General features: G+C 42.5%; 1 protein-coding gene across 1 annotated transcript; it reads left to right on the top strand.

Annotated features, from left to right (window-relative positions):
- Nucleotides 1-562: 562 nt before the first annotated feature.
- On the top strand, nt 563-24,995 carry LOC125226875 (multiple epidermal growth factor-like domains protein 8). Its single transcript, XM_048131033.1, is given in 29 exon segments — nt 563-1,043; nt 1,118-1,309; nt 1,979-2,205; nt 3,468-3,659; nt 3,974-4,073; nt 4,278-4,726; nt 5,278-5,442; nt 7,156-7,292; nt 7,687-7,822; nt 8,073-8,179; nt 8,473-8,609; nt 9,618-9,770; nt 9,803-9,911; nt 14,824-15,045; nt 15,048-15,361; nt 15,443-15,736; nt 15,738-16,620; nt 16,623-16,948; nt 16,950-17,946; nt 17,949-18,176; nt 18,517-18,951; nt 19,273-19,437; nt 19,660-20,231; nt 20,762-21,010; nt 21,335-21,597; nt 22,011-22,258; nt 22,765-23,420; nt 23,611-23,768; nt 24,215-24,995. Coding segments are annotated over 29 exon segments (8,403 nt in total). The 5' UTR covers nt 563-872; the 3' UTR covers nt 24,333-24,995.
- Nucleotides 24,996-25,713: the final 718 nt, after the last annotated feature.

The following is a 25,713-nucleotide window of genomic DNA, read 5'->3' as shown; positions in this document are numbered from 1 at the left end:
CCAAGATATCAAGTCCCATGGTAAGGTCAATCAAGATATGTACAAATATTAGGTACCTAATGGTTCCTACGTGCGAAAGTAAAGAATCATTTCTGTCTTGAAGTATCGTATCAAATAAAGGGTAAAGCGATTGAAAAACTTTCTACCCGAGATATATAGGTAATTGACTGGCAATCAGACTCATGCAGTCAGACGTCTTGTACTTATGTTATGAAGTACGGGACCCTAAAAAACAAGTCGGGTGTTGATTATCCGTGGATTATCCACTGTGGCGCAAAAAAAACAAATCTAAAGGCATCACCAAAACCATGGTAAGACCTTGGTGTGTTGAGTTTTATTTTAATTGATGCTCTGAAAGATTGAAACATTTTTATATAACTTGATTAATATTCCGATATCTAAATTGACATTACTTTTACATAATAATTTAGATAAATCCTTTAAACTTCATTTATAATACTTATGCTATTTTATATTTGGCTGTTTATTTCTGAACAGTGTTTCTAGAATGACATTAAAAAAAAACACATGGCAATCTTCAAACCTTCAAACGTCAAACAAATGTCAAAACTGACTGTGAGATTCGTGAATTGTTTGTTTTTACGAAAAAATACATTAGAAAGTGCAAGCAAACAATTAACATTTATTATTTGAAGTCGGAATTATGCGGATATAATAGGTTTATTCAATCGAATCAAAGATCTCGGGAGTCATTGTGGCATTCATCTTTTAAAGTGGTTAGCCTTGAAGTAGATGTCATCTATTACGATAAATGAGTGCTTGTTTATTTTACATTTAGTGATATTAGTTGCGAATTCACGATTATATGGCTTTGATGGTTGACTTATGTTTTGCGGTAAATCGGAAGAGGCATGTTTTTCCCACGGAATCGGGAGAAGGGAGTAGGTTTAGTAGTCGTGAGTTGGATTTGCCTGGCCGTGCTGTGCGCCGCGTCCTCGGCGCCCTGCGACAAGACGCGCAGGGTCTTCACCGAGCCCAGCGGCGTCATCACCGACGGACCCACCGACTCTAACTACACCCAAGTCAGTCACTCTCACCCTGTTAATTATTTCAACATTTCACTGTTGGCCACACATTAATCATTGTTTTCTTATAGGACTCCCATTGTGAGTGGCTTATCAAGGCAGCTAATAAAAGTCAATTCATAACATTGAGTTTCCTGCGTATGGGCACAGAATGTTCATATGACTATGTGTTTGTGTATGACGGAGACTCATTTGATGCCCCACTGCTTGGAAGCTTTAGTGGAAAAACTGAACCTCAGAATGTGACTGCCTCAAGTGGATATGTAAGTGATTTTCCACCAAGATATAACTATACATTGACAAGATATTATTAAACCTTTACCAAATCAATTTCATTCTTGAGATTAAAATGTCATTAACACCAATTTAATTTGATACACACTTTATTGTGACCTCAAACAAAGTGTATAAAACAAGTTTCTATATTTTGGAACATGAAAAACATTAAAATTGTTTAGGTGCTTTTGCACTTATGGAAATACCATACCATACCATTAAGAGGTTGACTGTCATATATGGGGACCATTTCTCAAAGTTACAAGTTACAATTTACAAGTGGTTGTCAATGTCTAATATGACAAGTTGACAAGTTGGGAAGAGACTTCCGCTTGTAACTTGTAACTTTCAGTTTTGAATGGGCTCCTCTGATCTCTTATTTAATGTTACCTCCAGCAAGACAGGCTATAATGCTACCTAACTTGAGTTAGTAAACATAAAAGGTGTTTACTATTTGTCAGATTCATTTACTTATTTTTTTTCATAAAACATTAGTTTATTCCAATAGTAGTTTTAGAGACCAATAACTTAATACATGTAAGTTCTACAACTGTGAATTAACATAATAATATAGTAGTATTATTTGACATAAAGAAATGTGTCCATTAAGAAAATAATATATTTAAGAAATGATATCTACACTTTTTATATTGCAGATGTTAATATTGCTCTATAGCGACACCAACTATGTTCTGGACGGTTTCCGAGCCACATATGCCATTCATGACTGCCCCAACAACTGCACGGGCCACGGGTTGTGTGTGCAGCACAAGTGCTTCTGTTTCGGCACCCGTGGCGGGCAGGACTGCAGCTTGCAGCTCTGTCCTAATCAATGCTCAAACAATGGACAGTGCAAAGGAGATAGATGCTTGTGCAAGAAGGGGTAAGACTGTTTTTAATGTATTCACAATAGAATATACAGTGAAACTGTACAATAAAACATTAATATGTTTGATGGTTTAGGTTTGTGGCACAGTTACAGCCATTGATACTAAGATGTACATTGTTGCTTAGTATTTATAATGAGATGGCATTATGAGAGCCAGTTTAAAAGGCAAAATAACACTTAGAAGAACATCATTTTTGTTTTTTAAGTTGACATATTCTAAATACTTCTTTAATGGCTATAAAAGTCACAGACTTATGTCCATGTTTAAAACACATGATTATTGACAGAGATGACTACAATTCCTATAATGATTCTACACTCCTAAAGCTCAAAGCCCATCATTTCATCTTTTCTACAAATGCCTAAGTAGCTAATCATTTATAAATTTTGCCTTAACATTACCACTATTTATTAGCAAGGTATGAGTACTATATATTAGTGAGTAAAGTAATAGTACTATGACTGTCGTGTTAGTGACTCACATAACAACACTGGGAAGTTGGAATACTTAATATGTCGAGGTTTTAAATTGATGACTGGATGGTAATTAGGAAGTTGTTGATTTATTCCATCATTCTTAGACAGTGGCTTGGCTTGACTTGTTGCATTTTGATATGATCACTGTGCATGATTTTGCTTATATTTTTGAAAATTAAAATTTCGTGTTTTGATTATTTGTTGTAGTTTTTTAAGGTATTTAAATTAGTTCAATTTTTTTATATATAAAAACTTATTTTTAATATGCAGAATATACTGAATTGTTACAAAAATTGTGACAATACAATGTAATGTAGATAGTTATGCAGAAGATAGACATAGAAAACTTCTTTTAACTGTGCTCATTATACTAGCCCTTATAAACTATGGCTATGACTCTAAATCTGGCACTTATTTTTAAAGGAAGTTATATACAGTACTTATGGCGCTAAATTACCGCACTTGTTAGGTAATGAGCTCATTGCGCAACTATGTCAAAATAATAAGTAATTCTCAACTCGTGTTGATTTAAAACACTCTCTATGTTTCTATTTTAATATATCGACATTCGTTTCGAATTTCTTATTTATCGCACTTGTATCGTAATGTACTATTGTATTACTATTGTAGAATTGTCACTTTTACATCCCAATGCAATCAACAGTCGATTCAATCATTATAATTCCTTTCCATATTTATTGCTTCAATATCAATGTCAGCCACTCATTATAAGGAAGGCCAAGGCGAAGTACTATTGCAATAATCGCGACAATTTTCAGTTTTTCCGGCGAGTCTTGCTCCTTGAAGAAGAGCGACAAGATCGGCAACAGCTGGCACTGGCTGTCTCGGTCGGAGAGCGGGATGACCCGCCGCGCGGCGCACTCCGCCGTTTACGTAAACCATACAGACTCTCTATACGTATTTGGAGGATATGATCTGAATAAAGTTTTAGGCTTATTAGAAGTTTATAAGTGAGTTGAATGGCTTTTGTATATACTTAAACACACTTTGACAGACACTACTATACTGACAAGTTAGTAGAAAAAGGCGCCAAATTCAGAATTCTATTTCAAGAAAACTGTTTGAATCTACATTTTTTACATAAATTCGCTGTCTTTTTTTGTAGTAACATAGTTACTGCCCTAGATATAAAATTTGAATAATATTTTTCGTTCAATTATAGACCTTATTGTGCAGGCTAGTAATTTGAAACTATGTCTACAATTTTTACTTAGTTATGCTCATGTTAAAACTGATCAAATAATATGTGTATAACATTTTACAGGTTCTCAACTAGTCAATGGTATGATGAAAATGGAAAAGTATTACGTAGATATCCTACTAATGAGGAAATAGATCAATCATTTTTAACTCTCTTTACAAAGGTAACTATTTTATTAATAACCACATTTGCTAGCAAACAACTGAGAGATTGCGACATCTGCGTTGACCTAAAAATTACCATAACAAAGAGTAACTCATGAAAAATTCAGCACCAGTTGTAATTACTTTACATTCCAGTGTAATTAACAATACAAAGTTTTCGTAAGTGTTCTGTACGAAGAAATGAAACATATTTCTTTTCACAGGGCAATACAGATGGCAGCTGGCAGATAGGCAATAGGAGTTCGTTATTTAATTTACTTTTATCCTCGGTATCTCACCATGACAAAACCACATTACCTCTAATGTATTCTCATTCACCGACACCTTATTCCGAAAGTTATTTGCATTTTACCGACAAGCCGCCGGACTTTTCGAACGCTATTATGAAGTCTAATGATACCAAACCTGAGCCGCGATACGGGCACTCTGCCTGCGCTTTTTCCACTGGTTTCGTCTTGTACGGCGGGAAGCTATCAGACGGTAGCTTGTCTTCAGAGCTATGGCTGTATGACGCTGAAACTAATAGGTGGACACTGAGAGCTGTGAACTCGTCATTCTTGCCTCCTGGACTAACTAGACACACTCTAACTGCTGTTAAGGATGAACTTTATCTATTTGGAGGCAGTACGGTGGATGGGGAATTTTCTTCAAAGTGAGTATTTTACCATCCTGTTTATCAAAAAGGCGAATGACAATGACTGGGTCAAACCTTGTTTATACCAACAGCCTATTATTTTCTTTATTTATTCTCATTCTATTCTACAGCATATTATTATTATTATTTATGTATTGACCTTCTCTATTGATTGAGATTTAAGGTAAAATACCTTATAATGTTATTCAATTGCATTAATAAAATGCAATTATAATGTTATTCAATTTACGATACACATTTCAAGGTTATGGTTCCCAATGAGACATTGACATAGTCTCAATAAAACAACGCACAAAACGCGTTTATCACTGCTTCCAGTAGTTCCACAGGTGGTAAAACATCTTCATCACTAGATTAACCCACTTTTATCAATTGTAAAGCAGAAAATTTGCCTCTATTCAAGGTCGAATTACTTTATCCACTAGTGGATAAAATGCGTTTTTACCCGCTGGTATTAAAGGTCAAAACACGTGTTTCCGAGTTAGTGAGGGGAAAACATATTTTATATTACAAGAATACGGTTATATCTAATACTCTATTTATTTCAGCATGTATAAGATAAAACTAAGCGAGCCGAGTACCGAGAGTTGGGAGAAGGTGCAGGTCCGCGGCGGCAAGGAGTTGGACGTTCGGGTTGTCGCACACACCGCCGTCTATCATTCCTACTCCAACTCTATCTTGGTGTACGGTGGCGTTGTCGCTAGTGTCGCTAGGTGAGTGCCAATCTTCGCAGCTGTAACAAAGCTGTTATGCTATTTATAGACCTTATTCTAAGAAGATAAGCTGTACCGATAGTCCGAAAAGAGTCCTGTAATAGTACAGTCGACTACAAAAACATGTATCCATTTTTTCACCTTATTCATTGTAATAAGGTGAAAAAGTGTATACATATCTTTGTAGTCGACTGTACCATCGGCAACACTGTTAGCTGTACATTTGTAATCCTTATTACAGGGGCATAAAGTGAACCGATGGTTAGTTAAGGGTCTTGCTGTTAGTACAGGCGTGATACCGAAACGATCTAAAGATTGTTTACTCACACATTGTTGCTAAACACCATATTCGCTTTCGTAATACCGTAGGTCCTGTTAATGAGTGTTAAGGTAAATTTTTGAAACAAGTTCGGTTTGTTTATGAAGTTCAACTCTCATAGACTCGAACAATCTTGAAAGAAAGAAAGAAAAAATATTTATTCGGTATAAGAACAGTATAGGTATAACCATAGCTGGGCACCGTTAATCAAATAGTTAGCTTCGATAATCGCTAATCCGTTACTATAAAAGTTAACTTCGTTAATCGTTAAAGCGATACATTTCAACAAATTTAACGGAAGTTAAAGTTAATCGATAATCCGTTAATCGCTATAAAAAAAATAATTTTACTGTTGCTAGTTGCATCAGTTATCAACTTTTTAGTATTTGCGTAAGTTTATATGTTACTGTAAAAGCCCGAAGTTTGCCAAAATCTCTTAAAAATCCCAGCTGCCAATTGGTAAAAGCGAAATGTTAATAAATATTTTTCTCTTTGGACTTATATCGACGTTGGTTCGGTAAATTTTAGGTTTTATATGTTTTATTGGGTCAATCATGCGGTCGTAGTCATGGTGCGTAGGTTCCTCGGATTGAGGCACCTCTAATCGAAGTTACGATCCACGGTAACTTGGTAGATAGCGCGGTCCGCCGAACTCTGCACTCTGGCTTGATACGTTGTCGGTTGCGCGATTTGTATGTCATGCCTGATGATTTACATTCTATTTCGCAGTTAGTGATGGGTGCAGTAGGTGGGTACTAATAAACTTTAGCAGGTCTCGAACAAGTGATCCAAAGGCACCAAATTTGTCTGCAGACTGTGAATTTACGTGAAAATCCTAGGTTTCGCCGTACTCCGGGCTTTTACAGTAGCGGTCAGAGCAAATTTTACTCGGCGCGTGCGGAACTGGATTAACGATTAACGGACTCGAAGAAATTTAACGGAAGTTAACGAATCCGTTAACATTTTTTAATGTTAACTTAAAAGTTAATCCGTTAACCAAAATGTTAACTTCGTTAATTAACGATTAACGGATTAACGAGTTAATGCCCAGCTATGGGTATAACACAATACAAATAAAGTGAACCGGTATACCAAATAGGATGCCGCTCAGCGTAGACCGTGTCTAAGAGACACGGCACTGATTTTCAGGGCACCCATAATTAAAACTAAACTTAAAACTAAAACTAAACTTAAAACTACTTATAATAAGATCAAAACAGACCATACATCGTAACGTTTTACAGATCCAAAACGTAATAGAGAAGCTCCCTAAGTCAAAAACAAGTATCGGACTTTCATAAAGAAAGATTAATAATAGACTCGAACAGTTATTGTAAGTCACTAAACTTGTATTTTAACTTTGCTACGTATAGATATTAATTTGTATTTTCCAGATTTTCAAAACTGACAGACAGAATGTTTGCATTCGATATAGACAATCGTCATTGGAGTGAAATACACTATCCCAGAGCGCATTTACGCGACACATACGTACCAAGAGAACGAGCTTTCCACACGTCAACAATAATCGGTAATGTTACGTAAAAAAAATATATATTATTGCACTTAGGTTTGCAGTCTCTTATTTAAATTATGTATTAGGGCATTTTCAGAATTTTGGACCCCCAATAATTATCGTAAGTTGTTAACAAAAATTAACTCACTTTCAGTTTTGTGAGATAATTAAGCATGAAATTTCAATAAAAATATTGTTTTTGTGTTAGTTATATGAACTTTAAGCGATAATCTACATTCAAAATGTGAAAAAAGTAAATTTTTAGACATATTTTATGCTTAATTGTCGTCACAAAACTGACAGCGAGTTAATTTTTCTTAACGACTTACGCTAATTGGGGGGGTCCCAAATTCTGAAAATGCTCATTAATAAGGTTCCGTATTACTGATAATATATTTGTTTATTTCAGGAAATTACCTTGTAGTCTTTGGCGGTTACTCACATCGGCACAACAAAGAGGAGATATGCTACGACGGCCAAATGTACCTGTACCACCTGGGCTGCCACGCGTGGATCCCTCTGGAGGTTTTGGGCAGCCCTCGCGAGTTCTATCCTAAACGGCAGGGTGTGTACGCTCACGCAGCGGCTTTGAAACCTCCTTCAACTCTACTAATCGCTGGGGGCTATCATGGGAATGTGTATTAGATTATCTCACGCAGCGGCTTTGAAACCTCCTTCAACTCTACTAATCGCTGGGGGCTATCATGGGAATGTCAATGGTAAATATGTTAGATTATCTATGTAACTATGTCAGCTGGCCTGCCAAGCGGAGATCCCTCTAAAGATCTTGGGCAGCCCTCGCGAGTTCTATCCTAAAAGACAGGGTGCTTTCGCTCTCGCAGCGGCTTTGAAACCACCGTCTACGTTGCTCATCGCTGGAGGATATCATGGGAATGTCAATGGTAAATGTATTTGGACCACCTGTAACATTTCTGGACATATGCCTATAGCTATTGATACACCACCTATTCTGACACTCGCTGAACCCACTTGAAGTGTCGGAAAAAAGAGGAAATTATGTCAACAAGTATCTTCTAATTACTTATTTGTGTATGAGTGAATGCGTATTAAAATAGGCTATTACATCCACCTGAGAGCTGATTCAAACCCAGTGGCGGAAAGCGACCGGGACATGCGCATCGCGTTAAGGTTGTTTTTGAAAATTTATCAATAGCATAATAACGTCAATTTCCAGGTGATCTGCTAGCGTACGTGGTGCCGAGCTGGCAGGCGGGCATCAGCAACAGCGACCCCGAGTCGGCGTGCCCGCGCCACCAGAGCCAGCCGGAGTGCCTCGCGGACCCCGAGTGCGGCTGGTGCTCTGCTGATGATGTATGTATAAGACAGTTACTGACTGGTGAAAAGTAGTGGAGTATTGCAGCCACCTGTGAGACGGCTCAGCTAAATATCAACTCGCGGCCTTAGACTCAGTGGAGCGCAGAGCCAGGAGGATGATTGGCGACAAGAAGCTAACGGCCAAGCTACAGTCTTTGGCCCATCGGCGGAAAGTCGCCAGTCTGTCGGTGTTTCACAGGTTGCACTTCGGGGAGGGTGCTCAAGAGCTACACGAGCTTATTCCACCGTCCCCATTCTACCATCGGACTCTTAGATGCACGGCCGGTTTCCATCCTTACTTGGTAGATATTCCGCGAATTCGCACGAAGCGCTTTGCTTCTTCTTTTCTTATGCGCACTGCCAAGGAGTGGAATTCCTTGCCGGCGGCTATATTTCCGAGCGCATACAACCCGGTAATCTTCAAATCAAGAGTGAACAGGCATCTTCTGGGCGAGCTCACTCCATCGTAGGCCACGTCTTTGCCTTCGGCTAGTCTGTGGCCAAGAGTAAGCCCATTTATAATAAAAAAACAAAAAAAAAAGTCATCGCCGCTTGTCGTCGACATATAAGCGACATTCGGACCTTTGTGTACCCTAATTACACCTCGGACAAGAATGACATCTAAAGTATCTTCGGCCTTTCTCGTAAGATTAAGTTATATATCATATCCTCATCGCACAACAGTACCGTCCAGGCCCCGTAGCCGAATGGTATTTCTGCGATGCGAAACGCCGCAGAAATGTAGTCTGGCTCTGTCGCGCCAATACGCTTGAGCGATAGAGATAGATAGCTACGAAAGATATATTAACGTGAGCGTTTGCGCATTCGGCTACGTACACAGCTGTTGTCCCCATTAATACAAAGAACTTACCTCTAAATCTCCTTCTGTTCTCCCACTTGTCACCACATCAATCCGCCTACGCATTTACGTATCAGGTATTTACAAATCAAGATTGCATTTCGTTCAGACTTGCTACGGCAAATCAAGATTGCATTTCGTTACAGACTTGCTACGGCAGAACGATCGGCTCAAACTGCACAACCAACTTGCAATCGATCCGCTGCGGCGGCATCTGCCCCGCGCTGGGCGAGTGCCACTCCTGCCTCATCCACGGGCCGCCCGCCGCCCGCGCCGCCGCGCGCGCGCCGCTGCCCTCCGTCAGCACCAAGCTGGGCCTGCACCAGTGCAGCTGGTGCGCGCGTCGAGTGTACTAGTGCCGCTGCCCTCCGTCAGCACCAAGCTGGGCCTGCACCAGTGCAGCTGGTGCGTGCAGAACGCGCGCTGCCACCACAAGGACGGTACGTTACTGTCGAGTGTACTAGTGCCGCGTGCACGGGCCGCCGGCCTACCAGTTTTCTTCTGTGTATCTTAAGAGGCCGTCAATATCAAAAAGTAGAAAATCGTAAAATTGGTAGTTTTCTACGTCCGGTTTTAGTTTCAGTATATACTTATTGATAAGAAAAGCACTTGTTTTAAACAGCGCGTATTCTTATCTACAAAATCAGTAGTTAACATCAAGGAAAAGTTACTCCCTGAATTAATTATGAATTTTTTCCTGACGCTAGTTTAAGAAAACCCGCAAATAGTGCTCACGTCTGAGTGAGCTGAGCTCAATTTTGTATACTTTAGGCTGCTAAAATTGATGTTGTCGCATTACTTATATCCTAAACTAAAAATTCAGTAGTTTACATGTGTGTTATCAAGCTACTAAAATACAGTAAATGGAAGTTAAACGACATCAATATTTGTCCAAAAATACTTCGAATCAAATGGCAATTACTTCGAAAACCTTTTAGGCAAACAAAAGGCTTTCTTGATAATTATAAACTTTAAGTATGTGTATGCAAAATAGTGTGTAATACAAATCAGGAAACACTTCCAATTTTAGATACATACTTACTTAAAGTTGTAACTAAAATGCGGTCGGCCCCTGTCGGCATCTTCATAAATTTGAATATGTACGACCGTGTTTTAGTTTTAAAATAATGTTATTTTATAAGCTAGATAACTGGACTACAGAATTATTACCTTTTTATATTTTTCCTTACAAAGATAAAGAATAAAATCAATGTTGAATATAAACTTTCGTAAATTTTCCATACAAACGTCAAAACTGCGAACAGATTCTATTGAGTCAGACGCCCGATCGGGCTCGTTCAGAGCAGACGTGTCGCCAAATTTGCTCCAATGACATTTGTTTTTGACACTGGAAATCATATACAGATACAAAAAGATTGCCAGTGCTATGAATGTATTCAAAAGGAATAAGGTAAATAAATATCGTCACGTCTAAAAGAGTCTCAGTTTAAAATCGTTTTTTTGTGTTGTTTACTACTTATTATTGTTGAGAAATAAAAAAATATAATTATGTAACTTTAATACAATGATAAGAAATATAGGTATTTTTTGTCTTCTAAACTTCATTAAAATGAAAGAGTTTTAAAATTAATTTTAACTCGTTGGACTTTATTTTCATTATACTGGTCACATTATTTAGTGTGTCAGTGTGAGTAACATTCTCTTTCGCGAAGAGACATTCAGTGTGGCGTATGAAAAAACTAACAGAACTAATCATTATAATTATATTCTATAAACGATTATTTACGTAAATGGCGAAATTATTAATTGTAATAATATATTATCTTATCACAAAATTGTTCTGTATGACTTACCTTCTTACGTTCTATATAATTTTTAAATGGTGTTTGCACACGGGGCACGTAACCTTAGATTCAGACAACTTGAACTAAATTTTGAAAATTATTATTTTAATGAAGAATTCTATATATGGCAACAATTTTACATGTAAACTGACTGTCAACCTCTGTTCATACATAACCTCAACCTTTGTCTCAGTGCATTTATAACGGATGTTATAATGGCTAAACCGATCAGGAACAGTGAATTATTTTAATTCATTCGGAAAAGGGTTTAACCATTTATAATTAGAATAAACGAAGCACTGTTTTTTACACCAGAGTTGTTTTGATTTTATATGGTGTTTGCACAAATTTATTTTGAAAAATAATCGGAGTCAATTCGTGTGAGATGGTAACACTAAATTGACACTGTCCGCAATCTAAACACGCGGCAGCGTGTCAAGCCAAGTTCAAGTAACCGAACTGGCAGACAACATCGTGTGTAATATTACACGAACTATTTGGAGCCTCTATGGGCGTCCTCACAACAAAAACTATTTCACATAAACGTCTTAAATTTGGCTCTTATATTGATATTTGTGACATACATATTATGTGCCTGTCGTGTTTGTTTCACCGGATGGTCTGATCGGAAAATTAGACCATTTCGTTGGATCTCCTTCTTGTTTATGTCTTATTATTTGTAACGTTTATTTTGTGTGTGTGTTAACGAATAAATTAATTATATTCTATTCTATTCTATTATAAAAGTTATAAGAAATGACATTTTATGTCATCAATTGTCATAAAACATTTTGAGGACTGCCATTGAACTTGGCACCCGTTTAGATCTCACTGCTTTTGTTGTTGACGCCAACAACCAAGGCATATATAATATTGAACTTGGCTCATATTTCCCTTTTTTGGTTTTGATGGGATTTTAACGTTACAACTGATCTTCAGTGAAACTATAGACCTGTCTTAAGTTCCTCTCACTTAGGTCACTGACCTCTTCCAGTAAATTGCGGTAGTGTGTGAAAAGTATGTTGGTGAGTGTGACGTGCGTTAGTGTGTGTAAATGGGGTAATTTGACAGATACTGAATTTTTACCCATCGTGACGGGCTCTTAATGTTTATGTTTAGCCGTATGAGAAGAGAATAGTACATTGTGCAACAAGGGAGGTAAGGGGGTCATTAAATACGAGTGTCCTGATATATCCCGATATGTCCCGACAGCCGCAGGCTGGAGTGAATATAGACACGAGTATTTAATATCCTTACCTCCTGAGTTACACACAATGTTTTTCATCACATTTGAAAGAAAAATACAAAAAAAAGTCATAAGGCAAAACCTTCAACGCAATGACGGCGCAAAGACCAGTAGTGTATCTTCATCTATATTAGATTATTCACAATATCTGGGCGACCGAGCTTCGCTCGGTTCTATTTTAATATATCACGTCTTTAGATAAAAAAAAACTTATAAATACAAAAATAAAAAAAAAAGACAAAAAACAAAAACTTAATTTCTGGCCGGGATTCGAAACCCTGACACCTACGATCTATCTGCGTACATTAGACCGACCTCGTACGACTGAGCTAAGCGGAATCGATGCGCGCGCGGCGAAATTAAGGACCATATTTTACGTTTACAAACGCGAAAGAAAAACTCATGAAAACTCGAAAAATCGCGTTTTCCGGGATCTAAGGCTACGCTAGATCGATTTTTCACTCCCGAAAACCCCCACATAACAAATTTCAGCGAAATCGTTAGAGCGGTTTCCGAGATCGTCGGTATATATAAATAAATAAATAAATAAATAAATATACAAGAATTGCTCGTTTAATAGTATAAGATTAAATTCCATTGTTTTTGATAACAAACACTTTTTGAATGAAAACAAACACGAAAATCCTGCATATAAATTAAATGCAATGTTCAAAAAAGCATATAAAATTATAAATCATATAATTGAACTAAATTTTTACTTATTTTTCATTCATTCATTAATTTTGATCTGTTGTACTCTCCGTTGCTAGGCAACGGTAGGCGCCTCGCGCTGGCACGCGGTCAAGCGCGAGTCGAGAACATATTGTCAGATTGTAAATTATAACGATTTATCTGAGTTAAATTTACGAAATAAATGCTAAACACACTGAAATAATTCTAAAACATAAATAAATTGCATTTTTCATACCGTATAATATCTTTTGTAGCTTAATAGTCAAATTTTGGTTGTGCAACAAAAATCCTTGGCTGATTGAAACATCCTTTGCCTGAAGTATTGTACAGATTGTATTAATTTTTAAAACTAAATCCAATATTTCCTTGGGAATAAAATAGTACATTATGCTTCAGTACACGTAGACGCAACGAGACCTTTAAACAGCAAATGTGATGAAATAGTACATTACGATACAAGTGCGTAAAAAAGGAAGTTCGAAACGAGTGGCGATAAATTAAAACACGACCGAAGGGAGTGTTTTAAATCGACACGAGTTACGAATTTCCTTTTTGCACGTGTATCGTACGACGTTTTTCAGTACAGATGAGCCTCCGAAGTTTCGACCTGGCATATAATGAACCACTTCTCGAACTAGTGCGTAAAAAAACGACCATCTGTACTGAAAAAGATATTAATTACACGTGATATAATCCGTCTAAATAGTTTTGTATCACGAATAACTATCATAGACATATACAGGGTGGCCCATTCAAATCGGTCAGTATGGGAAAGTCTGAAACTGTAAGACATACGAAGATTTGTTCTTAGGAACCATGTCACCGATTTTGATAAAAAGAAAAACTGCATTCATACAATTAAAAAAAAAGTGTATCCAGCTGGGGAATCGAACCCGGTTGTTTTGAAAAAATAAACTTACACTATTTCTATTCAGATATCGTTTGTGTAGGTCTTAAGCAGTAAATATCTCTAAGAAACATAATGTCTAAAATGAATAAAATGCATTTTTTTCACATACTTTAATTTATCATAGTAGGTGTTCAAAGTGACCACCGTTACAATATTCAGCAAGTTCACTTCATCTTTACAACAGTGTACAAAAATAGCTATAACACCGTTGAAGACCTAAAAGTAGCCATAGAGTCAACTTTAACGCAGATTCACCACATGAAGATACAAAATGCAATAGTAAGATCGTTACCTAGACGTGCTGAATATTGTATTGAAAAAGACGGTGGTCACTTTGAACAGTTTGAACACCTACTATGATAAATTAAAGTATGTGAAAAAAATGCATTTTATTCATTTTAGACATTATGTTTCTTAGAGATATTTACTGCTTAAGACCTACACAAACGATATCTGAATAGAAATAGTGTAAGTTTATTTTTTCAAAACAACCGGGTTCGATTCTCCAGCTGGGTACACTTTTTTTTTAATTGTATGAATGCAGTTTTTCTTTTTATCAAAATCGGTGACATGGTTCCTAAGAACAAATCTTCGTATGTCTTATAGTTTCAGACTTTCCCATACTGACCGATTTGAATGGGCCACCCTGTATAGGTATTAAAAATGAATATGGTACCCATAGACAATTTTATTTACAGATAACTACGGTGTTTGTGGCGAAGACACTCCTTCCCAAAACCCAGGATGGTGGGGCACCACTGGCACCGAAGTGACTACCCCAGAAGAATGCAAAGATTTGGACAAACGGCCTGGACTTACGTTCCTGAGATACCAGCAGCCGGCGGACTGGAACCATCCCGACGGCGTGTCGGTAGTTAACGCGACGACTGTGGACTGGGCCACTGGTGGCGGAAGCAACCACATTTTACTGGGTCAAGTGAAGCCCGGCTCAGAGGCTGGCTTCGCATTCCTCAACACTGGAATGGAACGGGAGAGATTCTTCACGTGTGCGCCGGCTATTCGAACATATCGCTCGCTCTTGGACCCAAGACGGAATCTATAGCTAATTTAACGGCCCAGCCGTCGGCCTGTTCCATCGTCGACTGGCCGTCGCTATTCCCCGGCAGGCTCGCCGTCGACATGCACGCCAACGATACGTTACATACGGGACTGTATCCTTCTCACCATCATGCGAAGATGGAACTGCTACATAACAAAACAACGGAAACCGCTAAGGTATTTATTTTTTTTAGTTTCTTCGTTCCGGTGTGAACCTGATTCGCGAGAAATATTATTTACGTAATTAAATTTTTGTAGGTATTCACATTCGAGTTCCTGGAGCCGTACTCGGACGGGCAGTGCCAGAACTACGACAACTGCCTGCTGTGCCTGGCGGACGCGGCGTGCGGCTGGTGCGAGCTCACCGACAAGTGCGAGCCGCGCGCGGGCGACGAGCGCGCCGCGTGCGCACACGGTGCGGCGGGCGCCTGGCGCTACCTCACGCTGCAGCCCGCCGCCTGCCCCAACTGCTCCAACTACATCAGCTGCGAGCGCTGCGTGGCCGGCGACTACTGCGAGTGGTGGGCCGACGAGGCCCGCTGCGCGCGCCGGCGGCCGCGCCGGCGGCGCCGTGGTGGAGCCCGGCGAGTGCCCCGCGCCCTGCCGCACGCGGCTCGACTGCGAGCACTGCCTCGACGAGCGCGGCCGCTGCGTCTGGTGCGAGGCCACGCGCCAGTGCTTCAGCTTCAGCGTCTACACCAGCGAGTACCAGTTCGGCCTCTGTCGCGAGTGGCTCGACCGCGCCTCCTCCGCGCCCGCCGCCGACGAGGCCGCGCGCAAGGCCGGCCAGTGCAAGTCCTGCCGGGCGCACGCGCAGTGCTCCGCCTGCCTCCGGTCCATGGGCTGCGGCTGGTGCCACTCGCACGAGAACCCGATCACGGGCGCGTGCACCGAGGGCGACTTCACGCGCGCGCACGCCGACTGCGCCTCGCTGCTGAACGTGTCCGCCGCCGACGCCGGCTGGGCGTACGCGCAGTGCCCCGACGTGGACGAGTGCGGCCTCAAGCTGCACGACTGCCACGAGCACGCCGTCTGCAACAACACGCACGGCTCCTACACCTGCAAGTGTAAACAGGGCTACAGTGGCGACGGCCGCAAGAGCTGCGTGCAGACCTGCTACAACAACTGCATCCACGGCTACTGCCTGGGGGCGCCGCACTACAAATGCCACTGTGACTTAGGCTGGACGGGCGCGGACTGCTCCATCAATTGCGGTTGTCATAATCATTCGACGTGTCGCACCGGCGTCGGCCGCTGCGACGAGTGTCAGGACTGGACGGAAGGCAAATTCTGCGAGTCGTGCAAGCCCGGCAGCCACGGCAACGCCACCACGGGCCAGGGCTGCCGCCGCTGCGACTGCAACGACCACGGCGACGAGACGCGCGGCTTCTGCGACGTCGCCACCGGCGAGTGCATCTGCAAAGACAACACCGAAGGCAGAACTGCGAGCGATGTAAACCAAAGTTTTACGGTGATCCCCGGCACGGCGGGAAATGTTACTATCAATGCGAGCCCAGAGGAATGCTCAACGCATCACAGACTGAGGGTATAGGGTCCTATAAAAGTGATCCGGACATAAAGATCATCGGCCCTTCGAAAGAATGTCTGTGGATCATCTCAGCTGGGGATATCAAAGATGCGATAATTCAATTTACTATAAATTCTTCTACACTGAACGTACCTTGTGATGAAAACGCTGTATACGTGTACGATGGGCTTGGAGGAGTGCCGGATATGAGCAATAATCAGCAGAGTCAGTTACTTCGGAGTGTTCTGCAACGGAGCGTCGTCCGGTATCGTGGAAGCACGCAGTGGGAACCTGACGGTCCATTACAAACAGGGACAGGTCGAGCAAGGATTTGAGGGCGTCTACAAATCGCTAGCGTGCGGTCTCTACTGCCCGTGGCCGAGAGTGTGCAACAAAGGTCATTGCGTCTGTCGTGAAGGATTCGGCGGACCTGATTGTGAAGTGGACATTTGCCGCAACAACTGCAGCATGGCTAACGACGCCGGAACGTGTGATCCCAGCTACGGCCGCTGCCTTTGCAATGAAGGATACGGTGGCGACGACTGTTCCATCAAACTCGATAAGACACAACTCGTGTTTACTGAGCTATTCAATTCTGAATACTTATCCGACGGATTAGACCATCTTAGAAAAACCTTGCCCAGATTCGGACATAGTTTGGTAGCAGACAGACGAGGGTTGTGGATGTTCGGAGGGTACTCTCTGTCTCATGGGCCACTTAACGATATTAGATTTTTTGACACAAAGAACAACACTTGGATGCAAGTTACCGTTGAGGCGACCCCAGACGCAAAAATGCCTGAAGGTCGTTACTTCCATGCATCAGAAATATATCATTCAAAACAGAACATTTACATCTACGGTGGACTTAGTTTACAAGAGAAGAATGGTCAGAATAAGACACTTGGGGATTTCTGGCAGTTCAGCCTAAAAGACCAGCGCTGGAATATTATCAACAACAAAGAGAAACAACCACCTCCCTTAGCAGGTCACACCCTTACGCTACAAAAGTATCAAGATTACGAGAGTCTTGTGCTCATCGGTGGATTTTCTTTAGAGGAAGGCATGATGGCCGATATCTGGGAATTCGACCTTGACAATGATAAGTGGATAAAATTGAATTGCGGAGGTTCTAAGCCGACTGGTATCATAGGACACAGCACAGTGTACCACGCGCCATCGCAGAGCTTGTACGTTTACGGGGGGATACTGTATTCTTACAACGGGACATCGCTTTCAACAAACTGTTTGCGCTCCACTACCCGACTAAGAAATGGACCGAGCTGCCGAATTTCCCCCGTCGCAACCACTACCACGACCTGCCGCAGCCTGCTTACCTACATTCGGCCGTCACAACTAATGAATATATGGTAGTTTTTGGAGGCCGCAGCGACCCTGACCATAGATCTGACTCTCTCATCGCCTACATCTACAGTTGCAACCAGTGGGTCAGGCTTGTCAAAGGTGAGTTTATTATATTTACTATTGTATAGTTTCGTTCGTAAATGAAGTGTCGAAGACATAACGTTGTAGAAACGGACATACATATAACTAGACAGTCATTTAGGAAGATCTTTAAAAGACTGATCAAAAGATGCTAACAAGAAAATTCGGTTTTATACCAAAGTGTGCTATAGATTTTTTTTAAATTCAAATTTGATCCTTTAAAAAAAATCAAAACTGTATTGTAGCCGTTCCGTCGTGGCCAGGCGTTATTAAAACATATTTTTACTTTTTCTAGTTCCTGGTTTGCTAGGTACAGACGGTTTATAAGTGCGCTTTACATTGTTTCGTTTGTTTTTAGGTATCAGCATCGTCGGCCACCCACCCCCGCCAACGATAGCCCACGCGATGGCCATCGACATGGAATCCGAGAACGACGGCTACATCTACATCATCGGCGGCTGGACGGGCAGCGCGCATTGCCAAGTCACCCGCATCTCGCTCCCCGAAGACCTTTGCTCTCTCTGGAGCGCCAGCAAACTCGAGTGTCGAAGCCAGATGGGATGCAGCTTCTGCAGTTCCGGGAACTATACTAAATGCTTCTCTGTGAATAAACCCGGATGCGAAGGCAGTGACAGAGTGTCGACGAATTCTGGGGAAGCGTGCGATATGGAGCTAGTAGCCAGGCGCGCTTGCGAGAACTTCACTACGTGCGCGTCCTGCCTGGCAGCTTGGCCGTTATATCCGGAAGAGAAACCGGCCTGCCGTTGGTGTGAATCCTGTGCTGCTGCTGTTGGTACGTACACTTAGCCGTAATCATGAAAGAAATATTAAAGAACACTAAATTAAAGACTTTCTTCGAAGAGCCACTAAGGGCGCCAACTACAACGTTGCCGTGCAGGGTACCTAGCCAACATCTCTCTGTATCGCTTTTCCGTATTGGTGCGACACAGCCAGTTGCGTTTCAATCGTCACGTAGCCTCAACAATTACCACTTTGGCTAGGTCGGCAGTTCTCACTGGGTCGAAGTCCGTCTGTATTGTTCCTAAGGAATTAAATTAGATGAAATTTTTACTGTGTATTGTTAACAATCCTTAAAATTTTATTCCTTGCCCAGGTGAATGCGTTCCCACGGACGAGTCGTGCACCAGTATAAAGTGCAACGCCGGGACAACGTACATCAGCGACGTGGGCCAGTGCCCGGAGCACCGCTGCGTGGCCTCCGACTGCGAGAAGTGCGTCAACAACCAGTGCACGTGGACGCGCCATGCGAGCAGAGAAGGTAACTCAAACAAAAACAATAAGTCTACACAATGGGCCGCCTGACGGCCATATTTTCCGTCGCGGGGTGTCCTATATTCTGCTTCCTGACTTTACGGCCTATTAAACTTTTTGCTCTCTTCCTGAACTCGTGCAGTGGTTTTGCCAAGTTTCGCGGCGGTGTGCTGCTGAAAGTATGATATTTTTGTTTTGTTATGTTGTCTGATCAAACTATTTGTTGTAGGACAAATGACAAGAATCTCAGAGGACCCAACCGACCTATTCAACTGGACTTGCGCCGCGATAGAAGAGCAAGGTCGCACGCCGGTCCGCCCGAGAACAAAAGAAGAATGCCCCAGCCGTTGCCATACACACACAGACTGCGCATCGTGTCTAAGCTCTGATGGTGCTGAAGGCGGCTTCGCGGAATGCCACTGGGCTACATACTTGGGGAAATGTATATCACCTGCATATCAACCTGTTTACTGCGCGGGCGGCGTCTGCGGACTCGTTCTAACCAAAGCCGATAAAAACAAATGCCCGGCGCCTTGCGATACATTCGAGCAGTGCACGGAGTGTCTACACCATTCGCACTGCGGCTGGTGCGCGATAGAAGGAGCCAATGGGGAAGGAGTTTGCACGGAGGGCTCAATCGACTCTCCGCTGGAATACTCGACGCGGACGACTTGTGCGGTGGTGTACACTACCGCGCATCAGATTAATGAAACCATCGACACGTTCTCTTGGCATTACACTCGTTGTCCGCCCGAAAATGAGTGTGAGAATAATCATCACCAGTGTAAAGCGGATTCTGAGGTACGTGCCAGATTTCACTACAATCGTGATATAATACAGAGCTTTTCAGTCGAGTACCATGTTTAGGCCACGAAGCTTGCTGAGTGGCCTAAACATATTACACATATGGATGAACAATATTATCATTCAAGTGAAAATTAATGTTAATAGTGTCGTTCACCGTTGTATCAACATCGAATTTCCTGGCAACCAATTTTTTGTAATAACTGTCTCTCATGTCTCTGATTGGTCGATAACGCTATAGATAAAAAAAAATGTGTTTCAGATGCAGACAAATTTGCCAGGTATCGCAAATTAGCATAGAACTTGTATGAAGTTCTAATTTTGAAATTATTACAGTTAACTAAAGTGAACTGTAATGAAATATTATAGTTGACTAAGTGTCAAAGACTATCCAACACTGAAAAGTCAGCACTTATAGTTTAGTCTGTGGTGTCCTAATTGACAGATTACAGTCGACGAGTAGGAAAAAAATGTTTTGCAATCGTCAATGTGTCAAAGGCATATCAAGGTTTGCTTGTTGTTGGTAGGTGTGCCGCGACCTGCCAGCGGGCTACGTGTGCGAGTGCGGCGCGGGCCACAAGCGCGGCCCCGACGGCTGCGCGGCGGTGTGCGCGCAGGGCTGCGTGCGCGGCGCGTGCGTGCAGCCCGACGTCTGCCGCTGCGACTTCGGATACGTCGGCGCCAACTGCACTATCCAGTGCCAGTGCAATGGACACGCGCACTGCGAGGGACCAGATAAACTTGACAAGTGTATCGAGTGTCACAACAACACCATGGTAAGCATGACCCCTCGGCCGTTCTGATTGGTAGTGTCCGGCTCAAAGATAAAAAAGGGGACCAGCAAGCTCAGCAAGAGTATCTTATGCTAAGGACAAGAACAAATACTTTATCACTTACAATTTGAAAAATGTTTATTCTGAAATTAAACTCTAATGATAGTCTATCTAAAGAATAATGTCATTTCTAGAAAGTCCTTAATAATAATTTTTCATTTTGACATATGTTTATAAAAACAACAAGGGCTTGCTAAATTTTAATTCTTAAGCAGGTATGAACGTAGTGAATATCGAATCCTCATCTAATTATACCTTTTATCTCAGGGTAACCAATGCGAGAAATGCAAGCCAAACTTCGTGGGCGACCCGACCGACAACGGGCAGTGTATCCCCTGCTCAGTGTACTGCCACGGCCACACCAGCATCTGTACCAGCGAGGAGCGAGACACCAGCGACTTGGACGAGTACTACCAGAGTGCGAAGGCGCGATGTGTGCGGTGCGCGAATAACACGGATGGACCCCGCTGCGAACGGTGCATAGAGGGATATTTTAGAGGATCCGAGAATCTTAGCGATCTGTGCCGACCGTAAGTAATTTTCATATAAACTTAAATAAATGCAATATACTAAAAAAGTAACCCAAGACCGCCAGTTGCCCACGGTTGGAAACGAACCAGCATCCACTGCTATCACGGCAGGTGCCTGGGCCATTCGGCCACATGGGTCACGGTGACTAGATTCGAATTTTCATGTGAAACATTTTTAAATGAATGTATTTATTCCTTGCTTGTACTGCCGGGGCCACACCGACATTTGGGTGGGAATGTCAAATAAACGTATCATTAAAATATTGGAACACTTCATAATAAATACCTACAACTACATCCAAAGAACAGCAAGACAAAAACATTTTTAAACTGATCTGACACTTTTAAACCTTCTTAGCCTGATGGAGTTAGAACCATTGCAGTTACAAATTCAAAACTAACTTTTTAAACAGCTGCGAATGCCACGGGCACGGCGACACGTGCGACCCAGTAACCGGCGAGAAGTGCAACTGCGGCAACAACACCGAGAGCGACTCGTCCTGCCAGACCGCCAGCTCCAGCAAGAACTCCGCGCAGGAGTGCTGGCGCTACCAGTGTGTCAAATGCAGAGATTTGTACATGGGCGACCCGCGCAACGGACACCAGTGCTACAAGACCATCAATATCGAGAACAAGCTGTGCTTCGACGGCAAGTCCATCGGTGAGTAGTTCTCAAGAACTCCGCGCAAGAGTGCTCGCGCTATCAGTGTGTAAAATGCAGAGATTTGTACATGGGCGACCCGCGCAACGGACACCAGTGCTACAAAATCATCAATATCGAGAACAAGCTGTGCTTCGACGGCAAGTCCATCGGTGAGTAGATCAGCGTGACGCTACCAGTGCGTCGAGTCAAGTCAAGCGCGCAACGGACACAAGTGCTACAAGACCATCACTATTACAGCTTGTTCTTATGCTTTGAGTTCAAGATTATCGGTAATTACTTCAGAACTCAGCGAAAAATTGTTGGCGCTGCCAGTGCGGCCGATTGTACTTTGGCAGGGATGTATATTTGTCATACAGGGCAAACCGTAATCTAAAATGAAATTTCTTTATTCGTAAAGGTCTGTCACATCTAACGAATCATTGGTAATCGTTTGTTTGACATATCATTCTTTATAAAGACGTTATTTAAATTGAGCTGTGTATAAAACACTTTTTTTCTTTTAGATGAATGCAAGATTAAGCCACGTCCGCTTTACCCCGGTCAGACGGTGTTTGTAGCCGTAAACCCACGATACATGAACGTTGACATACGAGTGGTCGTCGACGTAACGCAGGGTGCCGTGGACCTCTATCTGAGCCCCAACGACAGTTCTTTCGTGGTCTCAGTGAACGGCACGCACGGCGCCCACGTCGTGGAAATCGATCCGGCGTATTACAAACACGAGCCCTACCGGAAAATGCCGACGTTCGACGACAACGTCGAAGAGTCGCCGCGCATGACCTGGCATTATGAGAAGACCGAGTACACGCTAGCGGATTACAAGGCGAAAGATCTTGCGACCTACATAACTGTTGATAAGAAGAATATCTTATTGCGCGTGCGTGAGCTTCGCAACCGCCTGGTGTTGACCCTTCCTGAGAAGTTCCACGAACTTGGACACACTAAGTTCTACATGATCATCCGCGCGCGTCACTCTGAAGAAGGCGCGGCTAGCTTCGGACTGGTGTTCTTCAGACAGGATCAGCTGCACATCGACCTGTTCGTGTTCTTCTCGGTGTTCTTTTCGTGCTTCTTCCTGTTTCTGGCGGCGTGCGTGGTTGCGTGGAAGGCGAAGCAGGCCGCGGACGTCCGCCGGGCGAGGAGGAGACATGTCGTTGAGGTGAGTTTATTTGTCACATATTGTAGATTGATATGGACCATCCAATCATTTTCACTCTTGAAAGAAACGTGTCCATATGTGGCATGATAACCTTTTTTGAGGCTTACCTAACAGTGTCAGAAATTCTATTGCCGGCAATCGTCAGTGATCGTTTCCGATCCATTATTTAACTTTTTTATTTGGTGTTTAGATGCTGCACATGGCGAAGCGTCCGTTCGCAGCCGTGACGGTAGTTGTGCACGGGTCGGGCGCCGGCGCGGGCAAGCGAAGGCGAGCGCCCGACCTGCGGCCCGTCGCCATCGAGCCCACCGGCGACGGCCGCGCCGCCGTCACCTCCGTGCTGGTCAGGTATGTACCGAGGCACCTGGCGAGGTCGCCATGTAACAAACACATTCGCAGAGCGCATCCGGCTACAGTCAGTATAGCATTAAGGCCGAGCGACACCGGATACGTATGCGTAGACGTGCACTTGCGCGTACCGCTGCGTTGTATTATACAATTTATATAACACGAATTCTCATAATACCTGTCACACTGCCTGTATATATAGAGATTGTACTAGTAACTTTAAGTACGAGAAAATGATGTTTTATACTCGATCGACTTGGGGCAGTTACAGTTACATAGTTTTATAAAATTGCTCTGCGGCCTAAGTAGACTGTAGAACTGACGTCAGATTGTAGCACTATCACACATATTAAACCATAGATAAACTTATACACACAACACAAGTGTTATTCTGATTCTCTAATTGAATTGGTTTTCCACGTCGTTGACGTACGTGTGTTTTACAGATTGCCCGGCGGGTCCCGCGCGCCGGTGCGGCTAGCGCTGGCGTCGTCGCTGGTGCTGGTGTCCCGCGCGCCCGCGGTGCGCGCGCGCCGCCGCGTGCCCCCGCCGCGGCACACCTAGCCCTGGCCCGCGCGCCCGTACGTCTCCACCCTGTAGTCGTGCCGGCCACGTGTAGCATTTCGGAAAGAGGTATCGCTCGGAGGAAAAAGATTTCAGGGTAGGGAATGGTTCTCGAGTCTGACGACACTATTTAAGACGGTGTGACCCACCTGAAGCCGTACCAGGCGAGCGGTCATGAGGTAAACTTAGCGGCGCTTTGAACAGTACACAAATGTGTTTTTATAGTAATGCGGTCCTCTACCTCTATCTGAGAGGATTCTCTGGGAGTCGATAAGTGAATAGACTTTAAATTGATAATTACTAATACAAAGGACACTGGCGGATAGTAAATGAATACCAACTGTGTCCATATTGATGTATAGCAGCTCCGACTGTGGCTTCGATGCGTCGCTTCGTCGAAGTTCCTGACTGTTGAATATAAATTATATACCATTTATTTTAAAATAAATATAGAATATTATTAAGGCGCGGTTTGTATCTGGTAACTATAAGTAGGAGCTAAACACTATTCTGTAATATTAAGCGTTAAGAAATCGATTTCCTCGTAATGGAAAATTCGCAATTAATATGTGTAATTTAAATTTGTTATTTATTTACAAAAATACGTGATATTAATTATGTTGTAATAGGTACGCAGGTAGAATGTAGGTGATAAAAATAACATTTAATCAGGGGCGGCTCACTCCGCGATCCTTTCGCCGCGCTACAAGTACATGCCGGCGGCCGCGAGTTCGCGGCCCATTCACTGGCGACGACCTTCGCGCGGCGCAATAGAATTCAATGTCGTCTGCACGCGTGCGGTCCGTTTGTTAATGTAGGTAAGAATTTAGAATGGCGGCGTTTTGTGAACATCAAAGGAGTGAGCCTTCTGTACTTGTACTATTATATATTCTGTGATTTAATGTTTATGATTTGTTTCCTAGAGATAAACGTCTCACCATTTATGGATATGGAATCCGGTCTTATTCAATTACGTGTGCAGCTATTGTATATCGTTGATTTCGTGAATTCGGTAGATAAATACGATGACACCGGAATAATGTGATTTTGAATTAAACATACGACTTACGTCGTCAAAGTCATCATCCTCCTTGCATTATCCCGGCATTTGCCACGGCTCATGGGAGCCTGGGGTCCGCTTTGACAACTTACGTCATCAAAGTGAATAAGAATATTGGCGTTGTGTTCTTATGATTTAGCGTAAAGCTCAATGCGTGATTCCTTGTCAATAAGTGTGGTGGGACCTACGGTTGGCGGGCTATCTGCTATCAGAAGACGACGTTTAGTTCGATCCTCGCCATACTCGGCCATGTTGATACTTGTAAGTTTTTTAATATTTTGTTTGGACGCGGTGTTGTTATTTTATTTTTCTTTATATTTA

This window comes from Leguminivora glycinivorella, chromosome 6 (genome assembly GCF_023078275.1).
Source record: "Leguminivora glycinivorella isolate SPB_JAAS2020 chromosome 6, LegGlyc_1.1, whole genome shotgun sequence".
In the NCBI taxonomy this organism is placed as follows: domain Eukaryota; kingdom Metazoa; phylum Arthropoda; class Insecta; order Lepidoptera; family Tortricidae; genus Leguminivora; species Leguminivora glycinivorella.
This window is presented reverse-complemented; position numbering and strand designations above follow the sequence as displayed.